The sequence below is a fragment of the Carlito syrichta genome, unplaced genomic scaffold, assembly GCF_000164805.1.
Source record: "Carlito syrichta isolate Samal-C Ts95f unplaced genomic scaffold, Tarsius_syrichta-2.0.1 Scaffold304348, whole genome shotgun sequence".
Classification (NCBI taxonomy): Eukaryota; Metazoa; Chordata; class Mammalia; order Primates; family Tarsiidae; genus Carlito; species Carlito syrichta.
In genome coordinates this window covers 209,426-222,912 of record NW_007248444.1, presented here as the reverse complement: position 1 = coordinate 222,912, position 13,487 = coordinate 209,426, and the positions used below count along the sequence as shown (strand labels likewise).

Genomic DNA, 13,487 nt, shown 5'->3' with positions numbered 1-13,487 from the left:
GCGGCGCGTGGCGGGGACCATGGCCTCCAGTCCCTCCAGAGTCAGGGCCCAGCCCGGCCTGGGTGGCTCTGTCGCCGGCACCCCCTTGGCGCTCTTCTTATTGGACGCCGCGCTCGGTGTTCCCTTCCCGGGTCGCTCCCGCGGACCCTGGCACCCGGCCTCCCTTGCCGGCGGTGGCATTCTTCCACCCTGCTGCGGGAAGAGTTGGTGGGTGGCGGGTGGATGCCTGAGCCATCCCCAGGCCTGCCTGCCGCGGCCCGCTGTGCACTCCAGCACTGGCTCCATGGGCCAGCCTTTCCGCAGTCGGCCTGGGGCCCCGCACCTTTGCCCAAGTGGCTTCTTCCCTTAGCACACAGTGTTTGCTGCTTAACCTCTCCTGTCGTCCTGCCATGGATTGACTCAGTTTTAGGAACCGCCTTTCCTACCCTACTGGTGGTTCTGTTTGAACTGAGGAGGTGCTGAGACCTCCCACCCTCCCAGGTTAGTCTCAGGCCCTACCCAGGCCTGCCGGCCACATGGGAGACCTCTGAGTGAGGTCTGGTGGGACTTCATTATGCCACACGTCAGTCGGCGTCCCACCACCCTACTGGAACCCCAGCACCTGATTTGGTCTGTCCTGCCTTAGTGTCAGGCTATTAGGAGTGGAGGAACTTCAGTATGTCCTGGACAGAGGACCCAGGCTCTCTGGACGCTGTGTGTGCACATATCTGGGCCTCAGTGTGCCGGTGTCAGTGGGAGTCTTTGTTGCTGTGTGTGTGTGTGTGTGTGTGTGTGTGTGTGTGTGTGTGTGTATGTGTGTGTATGTGTGGGGAGGCTCAGAGCTCCGTGGACAGCTGCCTCCATGCAGAGGAGTTCCCATCCTCCTGGCTGTCCCCTCCTAGGCATAGTGGGAGGAGCAGATCCCAGGGCAGGTGACTGTAGAAAGGACCCATGGTGGGGTGGAGGAAAGGAGCTGGAGGGGACAGGCCAGGAGGATAGGGACTCCCTTCCCCATCCTACAGCGTCTAACCTTCCCTTTGTCAAGTTCAGGTTCCCTGCGGGCCAGAGGCAGAGTCATGGTCAGGGGTCGGCTGCCACCCCTTCCCCCTCTTTAGCTTCAACAGTCGAGGGCCCTGCCCCCACCCCTCAGTCTCCACACCTGTGCTTTCTGCCTTCCCAGTTGGGCCAGTAACCTCCGCTTCAGCCTAGACTCTCTGGGGTTTGTTGATGCGGTTGCCGGGCAACCGAGAGTCCCACCTCTTCTCCCCCCGCCCCCCGGCAGGGGCGGGGCGACCTCCCATCATAAGGGCCCAGCCCTCCCCAGCTGTTCATAATGGTGACACTGGCCTTTTCAGCCTGGGTGCACATCCTTTCCAGGCAGCCAGAGACGTGCCATTCTGGGGGCTGTGGGCTCAGATTCCTGATATGAGATGTGTTTGGGGCTAGCTTTTGGAGTGGGACACTCAGCTGTGAGAACTTTGTGGCTGAGGTCCCTTGCCCTCAGCATGCCCAGCAGCCTATGACTCCAGTCACTAGAGCGGGTTGTGGAGTGGTAGGTGGTGGCGGCGCTACGTGGGGAGCATGGCTGCCAGCCACTCCAGAGTCAGGACCCAGAAGGGTGTATGTAACTGGGACAGAGCCTGAGACCCCCTCACCTTTTCTAGAACAAGTTTGGGATCTCAGGGGTCCAGGTGTCCTCCATGACCTGACCTGGGTTTTGCCAAACCTTCAGTCTGTTGATCTTGGGTCCTAGGTCCTAGATGCCAGAAATCGATTTGTTATTCATCAATTTCATAATATATTATTTTACAACTATTTCACATTTCAGTTAATTAATTAATTCTATAATTTATTTGGAAATTAATCAGTATACTCTATAATTCATTAATTCCATGGTTAGACAAAAATTAGACCATCAAGTCTGTGATGTGTTCACGTATCTGTTATTTCCACAGTGTGCTCACATGCTCCCCTGTGTTCACAGACGAGCCTGCTGGGGCCCAAAGTGGTGCCTTTCTGGGCATTTGGAGTCTGTGCACGGAGAGTGGGGCCTGTTGTGGCAGAGGGATGGGGTCACAGCTGAGGTTCTGGCCTTTCTGCAGGAGGTTGTTGGCTGTTCCCACTGTTTTTGGAAGCCTTCCCTGGCCTCTCAGTAGGCGGGTAACTATGACCTTTGGCCTTGTGTCCCAGAGCCTACACCCCCATCCCCACAGCTGTGTGGATGACTGTCCATCCTCCCAACCTCCAAGCTCTTGCACAAACTTTTCCCCAGCTTTCCCCTTCTGCATGTGCTTTTGTGGCATGGGGGCTTCTACTTGTTGACGGTCCTGGGTTCTGGAAGGAGCAATGAGGCTTGGAGATGCTCACCCAGCAGGCCGCCTCTTCCAAGCAATGTTCTGTGCTCCCACAGGATGAGTCCTTTGAGACAGAGACCTGGGCCCTCCTCGTGGCTTCCCAGGGGCCAGACCAGGGGGACACATGGGCAGGGTGCTTGCTGGTTAGGAAGGGGCTACACAGGAAGTAGGGGGATTTTCTGTTCTTTTCCAGAAAGAGACTTGTTACCTTTCCTCTGTTTTTGTAGGATTGGAAAACCTCTTCTCCCTAGTTCCCAGCAAGGTGCTCCCAGGGTCTACCCAGCTCACATTCCAACCACTGCTGTTTCCCCACACCTGCAGTTCTGCTGAGAGGGGGCTGCTCCCTGTGAGCCTGGGGCCCAGCAATTGTGAGGGACCCATCAGGCTGGGGTCTCCTATATGTTTCTGACCCTAGGACTCTTGTGTTTTTCAAAGGCTACCAGAAATCCTGAGATCTAAAAGCATGTTTATTGGTATCAAACCCTGAAAAGAAAACTTCAAAATCAAATCAGTAAGCTTTATTAAATGACTACAAAAATGGACACTGTATTGAAAGGCTGCAGCTCAATTATTTGGACATTGTATATACATTTTATGCAGTTAAAATCATAAGGCCAAAGTAGTTTGTTTTGATGAAACACGGAATTGTTAGAATTCTTTCACTTTTTTTTTTTTTGAGTTGGAGTCTCACTCCATCGACCAGGCTGGAGTGCAGTGGTACACTCACAGCCACCCCAGTGTCGATGTGCTGGACTCTGGCAATCCTTCCGTCTCAGCCTTCCAAGTAGCCAGAACTACAGGCATGAGCTACCTTGCCTGGCTAATTTTTCAATTTATTGTCGAGACGAGGCTGGTCTGGTCTAGAACCCACGGGCTCAGGCAATCCACTCACCTCAGCCTTCCAAAGTGCTGAGATTATAGGCTGAGCCACTGAGCCCTGCCTCTTTCACTTTTTTAACAGCACAGTGGCACAGTGTGGCCGGTGATGGGGTTCTCCAAGGTGCAGCTGCTCTGTGTAGGCTGCCAGACCCTCTTCTTTGATTCCTGTACCCATCCCAGGGTGACAAAGCATGTGAGAGAGGAGGGTAAGCAGACGGTGCACCCATCCGGAGGGGTTGTCTATAGGCTCTGAGTTGCTGGGTGAGTGTGGGGCATATTTGCCCAGTAGGGGTGTGGTTCTTACTCCAGGATCCAGGCCTGCCCTGCTACCCAGGGCTCCATGTGCAACCCCTGTCAGGCTTGAACTATCATTTGTAGACATGTGTTCTGTGTTGTCATTCACGGAATCTGTACCTCTTGGGCTGTCCCTGGTGTCCCTGCCATTTTTTTTGCTGGCCTATGACATGAGTGTTTGAGGTTGTTTTGCTCTTTCATTTGACACATGTTCCCTGCTGTTCCTTGTGTGACCTGTGTTCTTTGTTGAGCCTTGGCTCTACCTTTGCCCCTCTGGTGGGCCTCCCTGCCTCCTTGCCAGGTTGGTGGGGGCGGGACTCAGTCAGGGGTCAAGAGAAAGCTGGTCAATTTTCTGTATCACCAGCCCCATTTGTGAAAGCACTTCAGGGTCCCAGCTGGACCCCTACCCACCCCAGGAAGCGCAGCCAACATCCCACCCCAGCCACTCCCCAGCCAGGTGACCAAGCCTGAGACTTCCTGAGTCTTGCCTGAGTACTTCACCTGAGACTGCACCTGTAAGGAGCCAGACTTTGCCTCTAACTGGTCTCCCTGCTGGATCCCTCAGGCACACTTTCAGGGGATATCTGCTGAGACCAGAGCTCACAGGCCCAGCCTGGCAGCACGGGCAGCAGCATCACTGAGTCACCGCCAAGGTTGCAGGCTACTATGTGGGGAGGGAGGATAGGAGAGGCTTCTTGGTGGAGGCAGGACTGAAACTGGCTGGGGTGGGGCAGGGTCTGTGCAGGGGGCAGGACTTGTGGGGAGGTGGAGGTGTGGGGGATGTGGGGCTGGGGGAGTGAAGGACCTGCCTGGGGGGTGGGATCTTCGAACATGTGTCAGAGCAGGATGACTCAGAACACAGTATGAGTGAGGGAACACACAATTGTGAGTGTGTCTGGGGTAGGAGTACTAAGGCCTGGTCCTGGACCCTGAAGTGCTCCCACAAAGGGGGTTGAGGTCTCTCTTGACTCCTGAAAGGCAGGCAGGGCAGAATTGGGGGCAGCCTGGAGTGTGGTACTGGGTGGTTGTTTATTGCCTGGGTGAGAGACTGGGTTAAAAGAAGTGATAGGGAGCTAGATAACTGCCTGACCTCTTCCCTCTTCTTTCTCCCTGTTCTCCTCTTCTCCCTGGCTTTCCTCCCCTTCCCCTCTTCTTCTCCCCTCCTTCTCCACCCCTCCTGCTCTTGATCTCCCCACACCTCCTTCCCCACTTCTTTCTCCTTCCTCCTCTCCCCATACCAGCCCCTCACCTTTCCCCCCTGGCTGTAGGGAGGAGGATGGGTGGAGTGACCCTGGTGGCAGACATGTGGAGGGGGAGGGGCCTGGAACAGCAGGGATGGCATGCCCCTGCCTCCCACCCTGCCCTGCCCTCTGACTTAGCTCCTGGACTGGGGTCATTAGGAGGTCTCCTTTGGCTCTCTCCTCCCGCAGGGTCTCTGCTCTGCCCACCCTCAGTGCCTACAGTGTCCTCTTCCCCAGTCAGGGTGCTGGGCAGCGAGGCAGCTGAAGGCCATTAGGAAATGGGGTTCTATAGGTGCATGGGCAGGCGGTCTCAGGTGACTGGGGCAGGAGGGTCTGGGGTTTCCTGCTCAGACCTTGATGAGCCCAACTTGGGGAGTTGTGCAGGAGTCTGGGTTCCTGCCTCCCCTGGGCTCCTGAAGTCAGCAGGCTCAGGCCTTAAGCTTTGCCAGGAGAGTGTATTTGTGCATGTGTGTGTTCCCTGGGTGTCCGAGGACCTTGGTCTATGTTGGCCTATTCCCTAAGGTATCCACATACTCTACATGTGACTGCGTGCATTGTGGCAGGGGTTCTCATGTGTGTGGCCCATGTGTTTGTGCATTCTTGTGAGTGTGCATTTCCAAGCATGTACTCATGTCTCTGTGTATTCACCCATGTGCTTGTTGGGCATCTCTGTATGTGTTTGCAGGAATATGTGTCCCCATATGTCCCTGAGTGTCTCTGTGGACGTGCCCCGTGTCCTTACACGTGTCCCAGCATCTTGGTTGCGGTGAAGATGCAGGGACAGGTCCTGGTGGACAGCTTGGAGTGCTAAGTCCTGGGGCGTCTGCCTGCTCTGTCCTCCTGATTTGCCAGGTATCCTAGCGACGCTGCTTCCAGTTGCCTAGCAACCAGGTCCCCATCCTTGGAGAAAGTGCTGGAGCAGGTCTAGGCTGTGTGGAGAGAGGTCTGGCTCTCCAAAGCCCATGCAGGAAGAAATATCCCATGACCGAGTAAGGGCTGGCAACTCAGTTGAGGGGTCATACCTGTGACCTTTCATTTCAGGGACTGGGCATGTGACCCTGTGCTGTTCAGCTTTGTGGATGCCAGGGTCCTGTCTGTGGGGGTGGTGTTGCTCTGGGACCCAGCTGTGGCAGAGGTGACCTTGGTGTGTCTCCAAGTGACAGATAAACCTAGATTTCAACCTTGTCTCTGACTCTCTGACAGGGGCTTCCCACCTCTGAGGCTAGTACTCTTAGGCAATGCCGGGTGTGATGGGATTAACGAGCGCCAGGAGCACACAGTAGGCAGGGCCAGTGCTGAGTCCTGAATCCAGGTACCACCTGCCTGTTTACAGTGAGGCTCTGACCTGTGGAGGACTGGTCAGGTGGGGCATTGCTGTGCACCTGCCCCACCACACCCGGGAGCCAGTGGGGGCGCTCTTTTGGGCACTGAATGCCAGCTAGGCTGGTCTGGGCCAGGCTGTCCCAGGCTGTGTCTGCGTGAAATGAGGGTCCCCATGTTGGTGTGTCTGAGTCTGTGAACATGTCTCTGTGTGTGTCTCCCTGAGTCTGTGTCCCGTGTCTGAGTCTGTGTTTCCGTGTGTGTGTGTGTGTGTGTGTGTGTCCTGTATCTGAGTCTGTGTTTCCTTGTGTGTGTGTGTGTGTACGTGTGTGTGTCCCATGTCTGAGTCTGTTTCCCTGTGTGTGTGTTTGTCCCATGTTTGAGTTCCTGTGTGTGTCTGTATCTGTGTCTGAGTTCCTATGTGTGTCTGTCTCTGTGTCTGAGTTTCTGTGTGTGTCTGTCCCCTGTCTGAGTCTGCATACCCTTGTGTGTGTGTCTGTCTCGTGTCTGAGTTCCTGTGTGTGTCTGTCCCCGTGTCTGAGTCTGTGTTTGAGTGTGTTTCCTTATGTATGTGTCTGTCCCCGTGTCTGAGTTCCTGTGTGTATCTGTCTCGAATCTCCATCCTTATGTATGTGAGCTTGTGGGCGTCACTGTCTGTGAGTCCCGCCTGTATGTGCATCTCTGTCTGGGGTCTGTGAATCTGAGCTTTGTTGGTCCTCGCATCTGTCCCTATCCAGTGTAGGGCCTGGGTGGCCCTGGGCGCGGTCATCCACCTTCCCCTCGGCCTCCTCCCCAGCCTGCAAGGCCCCTCCTCCTCTGGAGTGGCAGCCTCCTCCCCCTCCCCCTCCCCAGCTCTGGCTGCGCGTTGCTTGCTGCTGCGTCTGGTCTGGCGTCTGCTGAGGAGGAGCAGCCACTGCGGTCCCATCCGGACCTTGTGCACAAGCAAGCAGCAGCCCCTGGCCCGGAGCTGTTCCTGCCCTGGTCTGTCAGCTGGCTGCAGGTCTCCAAGGCCGCCACTCCCAAGGAGGTTTCGAGGTGAGAGCCTGAGCCCCTGGAGGGTGGGAGGGATGAGCTGATGGCCAGCGAAGCTGCTTGGCTGGAGGAGCAGGAGGAAGCTGTGCTCACAGCCTATATTCTGGGTCCTGGATCTTTCTGGGTGTGTCTCAGACTCTTTCTTGCCTGCATGTACATGAGGGCAGGTTGGGGCATCTCTGTGCGTCTGTGTGTGCACACACGTGTCTCTGCATCCCTCTATCTGTGTCTGTGAGTCCCTGTGGGTGGACACGTGTCCTGGTGTGTAACTGCCTCCCTACAGCCCGTGTGTATCTGTAAACCAAATGAGATTGTGTATCTCTGTGTTTTGCATGTCCCTATCTGTGCACACATGTCCTCATGCCTCCATTTGTCTCTGCATGTGCACACGGGTGTGCCTGTGTGTCCTTATGTGAGCCTCAGTGTATGTGGTTGCCTGTGGGGGGGTGAGGTCTGCATGCCTGTGGGTTGCCTGTACTGCACCTGAGCCCAGCTGGGCCTGTGTCTGGCACTGCAGTCACTCGTCTGTGCCCTGTCCCAGGCTCTGCACCGAGTGGCGCTGCGGGGAGCAGCATGGAGCCTCTCTTCCCTGCCCCATTCTGGGAGGTTCTCTATGGCAGCCACCTTCAGGACAACCTGTCCCTCCTGAGCCCCAACCATAGCCTGTTGCCTCCCCATCTGATGCTCAACGCCAGCCATGGCGCTTTCCTGCCCCTCGGGCTCAAGGTCACCATCGTGGGACTCTACCTGGCTGTGTGCATTGGGGGACTGCTGGGGAACTGCCTCGTCATGTACGTCATCCTCAGGTAGGCTGGGCCATCAAGGTCCCTGTCTGGTGAGTCCCACACAGATGCAGAGGAGGAAACTGAGGTAGGGGCTGTTCTGGATGGACCTGAGCAGGTGGTGATTTCCTGCTTCCCCCATTAAATTCCTTTTGCTCTCTGCAGGGGGTGGGACCAATCTGAGACCCTGGATGCTCATTCCCCAGGGAAAGGGGCCTGGTCAGGGGAGAGAGGGAAAGTAGGGCCTGCCCCGCCCTACCCCATTCTGTCCCAGGGGGCATATCACCACTCTAGCCCCTGGCTAGAGCTGCGGCCAGGCTCCACCCATGCTGAATGGCCTCATGAGATCCCACATGGCCTGTCAGACAGCTCTGGTCAGTCTGTTCCTTGGATGGACCAAAGGAAACACAGGCTAGTGCTGGATGGTCCTGAGCACCTTCTCTCAGGCTCCAGAGCTCCCGGCTCATACAGACATCTGTGGCTGAGTCCATGATCTGCCAGTGCTCAGGTGGGAATCTTGTGGGGACCAAAAATTAAGTGACTGGGACTGGGTAGCTGGGATGTGGGGGTCAACTGTGGGGAATAGTGTGGGGGGAGCAGTGGGGGAGGCATGAGGGCTAGTGTCAGGGGACAGAGTGGGAGACATTGGAGGGATAGTGTGGAGGCAGCATGGGAGATGTAGGGGACATGGCATGGGGGCAGGATGGAGGGGTAGTATGAGGCAGAGTGAGGGGCAGCATAGGGTGGGCCCAGGACCCTCCACATGGAATGTGCATTGGGCAAGTAGAGGCTGTGGGTGACTCAAGCAGAAAGGAAGAGTTTCTGGGCAGAGGAAATGGTGGGGCCCAAGTCCCTCCAGATGGGTGAGTACTGAGGGTCTGGAACAGCAGTGGGGTCTTGAGTGTCAGGTCAAGGGACTTTGTTCTTTAGGCAATAGGAAGCCACTTTAGCAGAAAATGGCACAGCCAGAATAAGGTTTCTTATTGATCCAGGATGTGTCCCAGAAAAAGGTGATTCTGAAGAAAGTGCTCAGGCCCTCAAGCAAGTGGTCCTTCCTTATAACCTCAAAGGCCCCAGTCGAGACATTGGGGTAGGAGGGTATCGATGGAGGAAGGATAGGGTGATGGGGCTGTCCAAGTCCTGTCTCCCCAGCCCTGTTTTCTGAGTAACCCTGAGAAAATTTGCTTCCCTCTGAAAAGTGAGGAAGGTGGACCCTATGCATGTGCTTGTGTACATGTGTGATGCCTGATCAGACAAGATGGTGGGAAGAGCAGCCACCCTTCTGCAGTGTTGACCCCCCAGGGGAGGGTCCAGGGAGACAGTTTCATGTCCACATGCCCTTTCAAACCTCAGAGATGCAACTACTCAGGCAGTCCTTGTGCCTTGGCACCCTGTCTGTTATTAGTGCCCTTTTCTTTTCTCTTCACTGGATCTTTAAAAACACTCAGAGCTGCTTCCCGGGCTCAAGCAGACATGGAAGGCCTTCTTGCCCCCACAGTCCCCAGAGAGTGATGCTCAGGAAATGCTGGACCACACTGGCCTGAGATGTGGCACACAGTCAGTGGGTTGGGGTGACTAGCTAGGAATCAGAAACACCTGGTCCTGAGCCCTGCTCTGCTTTTTACCAGTTTGAAGACCTTAAAAGAGCAACTTAGATCCTCTGAGCCTCCGTTTCATCTTTTATAGAGTGGAAATCAAAATAGCATTTTTGTAAATCTTAAATGAGATAAAATTTATGTGAAGATCTTGGGACAGGCATCTGCCCTAATCATTGTCATTGTTGTTACTTGGCCATAATTGAAGCCTCTTTGTGTTTATTCATCATAATCCCTCTCCAAGAGGTAGAACTAAACCCCAGATTTCCTCATGGCAGCTAAACAAACATGGAATATTGCCATCTCTGGTGCTGCCACCACCACACCATCACCACAACCATCACCATCATTAGTGTCCTCATCACCACTATCACTACCACCATCACCACCACCACCACCACCATCACATCACCATCACCATCATTACTGTCCTTGTCACCACCATCACCATCACCATTATCATCACTGTCACCACCACCATCATTGTCATCACTATCATCATCACCATTGTCACCATCACCACCATCACCACCATCATCATCATCATCACCATACTCACGACCATCGGCACCACCATCACCCATACCACCATCACATCATCATCACCATCATTACTGTCCTTGTTACCATCATCATCACCATTGCCACCATCACCACTATCATCATCACTACCACCATCACCACCATCACCATCATCATCAACATCACCACCACCACCATCATCACCACCATCCCCATCACTATTATCACCATGTTCATTACCATTGTCACCACAGTCGTCATCACTGCTATTATTTATCACTATAACTACCATCAACCACCAATACCATCACGATCCTCATCACCATAATCACCACTGTCATCATCATCACAATCATCACCATCATTATCTTCACCACTGCTATCATAATCACCATCATCACCATCACTACCACTATCATCATCATCACCATGCTCACTACCATCGGCACCACCATCACCACCACCACCATCATCACCATCACCAGAACCACCATCATTACCAACATCACCACCATCGTGATACTCCTTCTACTATTACAACCATTAAATTATTTAACAAAAATTTACTCATCATCTACAATTTTTCCGGCCCTGTTCCAGGTGCTAGGATGCAATCAGACTCCATTGCTGTCTCTCCTGTCCCTGTCAACATTTTTTGTCTCCATTGCTATACAATAGTGTAGACAAAGGCCTTTGATGTGCTCTTACAATGCTGGAGCCCTTAGAAACCTCTGGCAACTGGAGAGCCAGCATTTGAGTCCATGAAGGGTTTTGGGGGGAGATTCAAAAGGGAGGAGGACAAGTTCTTTCACTTGTGATTCTCTCCCTTTTCTCCCATACAGAGTCCAGTGTGTGCTGTGGTACCACACATGCCCCAACTTTTCCAAAGCAGACCAATCTTTAAGGTCTGGCACCCTTTTGTTTGTGTCAGAATCACTTGAGGAACTTGGAACATGTTTGACTCCAGGCTCCATCCCCTGAATTGACTCAGTGAGTCTCAGGTTGGGTCTAGAAACCTGCCACTTGAAAAGCTCCCTTGGAGACTCTGATATTGAAAGACTCAGAGCTGGTGCCCCCTATGGTGGCCAACAAGACGAGCCCCTTGCCCTTGGTCTAGCCAGGGGTGGCCAAATGAAGCCTTTCTTCTCCCTGTCCTCTACAGGCACACTAAAATGAAGACAGCTACCAACATTTACATCTTTAACCTGGCACTGGCAGACACCCTGGTCCTGCTGACACTGCCCTTCCAGGGCACAGACATCCTCCTGGGCTTCTGGCCATTTGGAAATGCTCTGTGCAAGACGGTCATTGCCATTGACTATTACAACATGTTCACCAGCACCTTCACATTGACTGCCATGAGTGTGGACCGCTATGTAGCCATCTGCCACCCCATCCGTGCTCTTGACGTCCGAACTTCCAGCAAAGCCCAGGCTGTCAATGTGGCCATCTGGGCCCTGGCGTCTGTGGTTGGCGTTCCTGTTGCCATCATGGGTTCAGCACAGGTCGAAGATGAAGGTCAGTGGGGTGTTCTCTCCTCCCTTCACGGGCTCCCTGTGGCTCCTGGGGGCTCCCCTGTGTCTACCTGCCCTCTGCATCTTGGGCCCACTCTGACCCATTGCTCTTCCTGCAGAGATCGAGTGCCTGGTAGAGATCCCTGCCCCACAGGACTACTGGGGGCCTGTGTTTGCCATCTGCATCTTCCTCTTCTCCTTCATCATCCCCGTGCTCATCATCTCCATCTGCTACAGCCTCATGGTGCGGCGGCTCCGTGGAGTCCGCCTGCTCTCGGGCTCCCGAGAGAAGGACCGGAATCTGCGGCGCATCACTCGGCTGGTGCTGGTGGTGGTGGCTGTGTTCGTGGGCTGCTGGGCGCCAGTGCAGGTCTTTGTGCTGGTCCAAGGGCTAGGTGTGCAGCCCGGCAGTGAGACTGCTGTGGCTATGCTGCGCTTCTGCACAGCCCTGGGCTACGTCAACAGCTGCCTCAACCCCATCCTCTATGCCTTCCTGGACGAAAACTTCAAGGCCTGCTTTCGCAAGTTCTGCTGTGCATCTGCCCTGCGCCGGGAAGTGCAGGTGTCTGACCGTGTGCGCAGCATCGCCAAGGACGTGGCCCTGGTCTGCAAGACCTCCGAGACAGTCCCGCGGCCCGCATGACTAGGCGTGGACCTGCCCATGGTGCCTGTCAGCCCGCAGAGCCCGTCGACGCCCAACACAGAGCTCACACAGGTTACTGCTCTCTAGCGGACACACCTGAGGCTTGAGCATCCAGAGCCTTGGATGGGCTTTCCTTCGGTCCCAGAGAAGGACCTTGGGACATCATGGGACAGGTCCAAGCATTAGGGCTGCCTCTTCAGCCCGGTTAGACTAACGCTGCCCTCCAGGTGCAGGGCCTGGAGAACGCAAGGACTCTACCTGGAAGCACCCTCTGTGCCCTCCGCTCCAGTAGTCTCCACCAATTGGAGCAGGGTACTTGCTCCCACACTCCATGTGACTCTTTGCTGGCATCTCCCTCTGCCAAGTTGTCGGAACCCCAGGTGGGCTCACACCCAGAGGAGTAGCAGCAGCTGTGTAGTCGTGTACACCCACGTGCTGTGTGCTGTTTGTTTTGCACAGCAGGGCTCCGACGGTGTCCAGTGGTGTCCCTTCAGGGCAGCTGTACACACCTGGTGCTGCCCAGGGAGCACAGTGGGTAGCATTTCCTTGGGTTGGGATGTGCCCTGAGCTTAGAGCTGCTAACTGGAGGACCTGCCAGTCCTGACTCCACTTGCGCAGCCAACGTTTCCCTAGGAGGGAGTATCCAAGTCACTATCAGTCCCCCGCCCTGAGTTCACAGGTCCTGAGTGGGTCTGAGCCAACTACTTCTCTGGTTTTCAGCCGACGCCATCATGCAGTGTGTGTGGACCTGCCACGTCCCAGCACTGCTGCATGACTGCTTGTCCCTGCCTGAAACTCGGCTGGGGGCCAACTCCCACTTCCCTTCAGGAGATCAGTGGGAGGCCCTGGGCCACTCCCTCCAGAAGTGTGAGGAACTGTTGTGCTGTGGATGTATTCTGAGTGCTGTTGCTCAAGTACAAGAAGAGTGGCTTGGGAGAGAGATGCCATGGGACCACCATGGGCTGTTCCATTGTCCACCAAGCAGAGGCCCCATGCTCCTGGCCTTGGCTGTTCTGTTTGGGGCAGGGTGGGGGAATGTTCTCTGTCTGGGGGGTCCCCATGCCTTCTCAGGGCTCCCTCACAGTCTCGTCTCTACCTGATGTCAGAAGTCAGTGGCTGTGCTGGGTTGTGGCAGAAGGCTGTGGGAAGGAGAGAGGGGGCCCTGGAAGGGTGGCTGTTGGACAAGTTCTGCTTTGCAGCCACTGGAGACCGCCTGCCTCACTGGTCAGCCCAGCCTTTCTCTGAGTAAGGCCAGAGCTCGCTGTCCACTCAGAAGCCGGCTGTGTTGCAGAACTAGCACAGAGCAGGGCTCAGCAGGGCTTGCTTGAGTCA

At 55.0% G+C, this 13,487-nt stretch overlaps 2 protein-coding genes across 2 annotated transcripts in view; one reads left to right on the top strand and one right to left on the bottom strand.

The window, feature by feature from the left end:
• LKAAEAR1 (LKAAEAR motif containing 1) overlaps positions 1-180 on the bottom strand; it is a 942-nt gene extending 762 nt beyond the window's left edge. Inside the window, 1 exon segment of the mRNA XM_021713229.1 lies at positions 3-180. Coding sequence (XP_021568904.1) covers positions 3-180 — 178 coding nt within the window.
• Positions 181-6,944: 6,764 nt separating this feature from the next.
• OPRL1 (opioid related nociceptin receptor 1) lies at positions 6,945-12,422 on the top strand. The gene is made up of 4 exons (XM_008059750.2): positions 6,945-7,102; positions 7,641-7,905; positions 11,161-11,516; positions 11,632-12,422. The coding sequence occupies exons 2-4, from the start codon at positions 7,673-7,675 to the stop codon at positions 12,153-12,155; spliced, it is 1,113 nt and encodes a 370-aa protein (XP_008057941.1). The 5' UTR covers positions 6,945-7,102; positions 7,641-7,672; the 3' UTR covers positions 12,156-12,422.
• The last annotated feature ends 1,065 nt before the right edge of the window (positions 12,423-13,487 follow it).

What these genes read in the sequence shown, in the direction of transcription:
- OPRL1 (XM_008059750.2), top strand. Translation starts at nt 7,673, where the DNA reads ATGGAGCCTCTCTTCCCTGCCCCATTCTGGGAGGTTCTCTATGGCAGC. An exon ending in GTCATGTACGTCATCCTCAG is followed by an intron (nt 7,906 to 11,160) that starts GTAGGCTGGGCC and finishes TGTCCTCTACAG; the next exon opens with GCACACTAAAATGAAGACAG. An exon ending in AGCACAGGTCGAAGATGAAG is followed by an intron (nt 11,517 to 11,631) that starts GTCAGTGGGGTG and finishes CTCTTCCTGCAG; the next exon opens with AGATCGAGTGCCTGGTAGAG.